General features: G+C 38.1%; 1 protein-coding gene across 1 annotated transcript; it reads left to right on the forward strand.

Annotated features, from left to right (window-relative positions):
- Window positions 1–379: 379 nt before the first annotated feature.
- On the forward strand, window positions 380–3112 carry LOC121966191 (ELL-associated factor 1-like; the record flags this gene model as incomplete). Its single annotated transcript, XM_042516301.1, has 4 exons — window positions 380–610; window positions 1931–2025; window positions 2269–2405; window positions 2908–3112. Coding segments are annotated over exons 1-4 (540 nt in total), but the record flags the coding sequence as incomplete, so codon positions are not given.
- Window positions 3113–3168: the final 56 nt, after the last annotated feature.

Raw genomic sequence — 3168 nt, forward strand, 5'->3', positions numbered from 1 at the left:
TTAATTTTAGTCCATTTTATTTATTTATTTATTTATTACTTTTTTTTTTTTTCTTGTTTTTACAAAATTTTGGGCCATGTCTTGTTAAATTGCTTGTTCCCAATGCCCATTTTATTTAATTTTATTTAAGAAATCAAAACAATCTGTCAGTTCATTTACTGTCCAATCAGAAGCGAACTTCAGCGTCGTTGCAGAGTCAATCGAATAAAACCTGATTATTACTAAACATGATTATCTAATTTGGTGTGTCAGTAAATTGACGGCTTTCATGTATTTATAAAAAAAAAAAATAAAAATAAAAACAAGTAAATTAAATTTGTTTTCATCGGACCAAACCGGAAGAGGCGTGGTCTATGACGTCAGGGATGTTTTGCTAACAGTTAGCTCCCGCAGGCTAACTTTGTCTCCCAGTTGTTGTGCGGATCTCCCGAAGTTTCGGGACTCGGTTCGGTAATTTTGGGTCTTTCTTTTCTACATCGATGTGAATTTTACCGAGGAGACGGAGAAATGAACGGGAGCACCAATCCGCTGCTGGACAAAGAGGAGCATGTGCTGAAGCTCGGAGAAAGCTTCGAGAAGAGGCCAAAATCTTCCTTTCACACCATCAGATGTGAGTGAGAAAGTAAACAGCGCCCTTTTTTATGTGTTAGTGACAATAATAAAACTTTTCTTTTGGTGAAATCAACAGTTGTTTTGGGATTAGCGCGCTCACATGGACGGGGAGGAGGCCTCTTACATAACCGAGCCAATTATGTGCAGAAGTAAATCAAGTCATTTGCATAGAAACATCTCGTCACACCCACAGCTCAAACATTACATCATCCACCAAAATATGATCACGTGTTGATTTTTGACAGCTCTACATTACTGATGAGTGGACGTACGACTTTAATTATTAATATATGTTGTGGTGATATTTGGTCTTATTCGTAATCCTGTTGGGGAAGAGCACGTTTAGAGATGCAGCTTTTGTCACAGAAATAAATATCAACTGGAAAATTGGCGAAAGTGATGGATTATCTTTGTGCGGAAATTATCTAGAAACACTGTAGTTTTTAAAACATCTCATTTTCTGTTCTGTCTGCTTGTAATTGTCTGGAGAAGAACAGCGGGTCTTAAAAATGGCATTTTTCTGAATGAAGTTTGGTTAGAAAGTTCTCATAAACAACAAAAACAACCAAAACAGGTGTTTGTTAAAATTTTTGAGTTTTGAAATGTGAGCAGATTGGCTTAATTTCTTTCATAAACATAAAAAGAAGGCATTTGTCTTTTTTTTTAATTGGCATTTTTATTAATTTCTTTTTAGCAATTTTTAAACAAAAACATTTAGGCATTTATAATTGTTTTAATCAACTTTCAAAGGCTAAATTTTGTAGGTTTATTTATTAATTTGTGATTTTTTTGCAATTGTTCTTTCTTTTATTAATTTATTTTTAATTAATTAATTTTTTTTTGTGATTTATATCTTTAAAAAATTGAGCTTTTTTTTGTCTTTAACCATTTTTGCCCCCTATTTAAAAAAGCAATTTTCTGAATGAAATTTGGTGAGAAAGTTCTCATGAAACGAAAAAAAGCATGTGTTCTCACTATTTTAACCCACAAGAAAGAATCAAAGTTGTAAAACTCATTAACCTGTGAAAGGTGAGCAGATCGGCTTCATTGATGATCGGCCCTTAAAGATCACTAGTAAAATGTCCCCATCACTTCATGTCATGGTCACAATTCTCATAAAAATGCTTTGTTTGTTAAAAAACAAGAAAATGCTGATACATTATTATCAGACTTTTTAACTTTAAAAAATACAACAGTCATTGCTCTACGTTGCAAAAAAGCGCAGCAAGTCTTTGTTCGTTTGCATTGTTTGTTTAAGCAGCACCTGAGCTGATTTTTGTCATGATTTACACCTAACTTGATGTCCCTTTTTTTTCAGATGACTTCAAACCAGCATCTATCGACACGAGCTGCGAGGGAGAGCTACAAGTTGGGAAAGGAGACGAAGTTACCATCACGTTACCTCACATTCCAGTAAGACCGTCTGCTGTTCTCCGATCGTTATCCGGCCGCATCGAAGACGCCTGAAAACGGAGCAGAAAATCTTTAATCTCTTCTCCTGGTTACTAATTCACCAGAAACTATTTCACCAACCTTTTAATTGTAACAAGAGAGCTGTAAGATGCTGTATGGTGTCAGAAAATTTTAAAAGGTTTTGAGTTTGTAGCATAAAGTCTGTGTGTGCGCACGCTCGTGTTCACGTTGCTGTTCTTCCAGGGCTCCACGCCGCCCATGACAGTGTTCAAAGGAAACAAGCGGCCGTACCAGAAGGACTGCGTGCTCATCATCAACCACGACACCGGCGAGTTCGTGCTGGAGAAGCTGAGCAGCAGCATCCAGGTCAAGAAAACCAGGTGAGGGGTCAAAGGTCAAAGAACGTGTGAGGTGTGATCGTGATGATGCGTTAGAGGAAAGAGTAGAAAGAGAGATCTCTGAGCTTCTCTTCATTCATTTACGGTAATTTTAGATCAAATTTGTCACTAAAACCTGTCTGAGTAAGGTTGCATAACTAAACATAAACTGTCTTTTGTCTCATTCTAACATGCACCTTATTATTTTTTTGATATGAAACACAGAAAAACATAAAGATTTTAGTTATGCCCGAAAAATTCCATCAACAACCTTTTATTACTTAGAGTTTTACATTTTATTGGCTGTGCACAGCGGTGAAACGAGGATTCAGATCCTCTTTGGCTCCATCTTTTGGAAGTTGATTGTTACTACACCAAAAACAGTTGTCTGCAGTTCGGCGCACAGATAGTTGTTTAAATTCGACGATATTCCTGCAGTTACGCTCGTAAAGCTCCTGCAGAGGATCAGAGGGACAAACATTAAACGACGTGGTCTTTCTTTCAGGGCGGAGGGCAGCAGTAAGATCCAGGCGCGCATCGAGCAGCAGTCGGTTCGCTCCAGTCAGCCCAGCTCTCAGTTCCGGGCCCCCACCAAGCCGGGGGCCGGGGTCAAGACCTCCCCGTCCCCCTCTAAAGATAATCCCTCCCCGGAGCCTCAGCTCGACGACATCAAGAGAGGTAAAGACGTCCTGCTACGACCGTCACTCAACGTAATCATCACACCTGAAACACTATACTATATACCTGTATATATATCTATATATAT

The sequence above is a fragment of the Plectropomus leopardus genome, unplaced genomic scaffold (genome assembly GCF_008729295.1).
Source record: "Plectropomus leopardus isolate mb unplaced genomic scaffold, YSFRI_Pleo_2.0 unplaced_scaffold23448, whole genome shotgun sequence".
NCBI lineage: Eukaryota > Metazoa > Chordata > Actinopteri > Perciformes > Serranidae > Plectropomus > Plectropomus leopardus.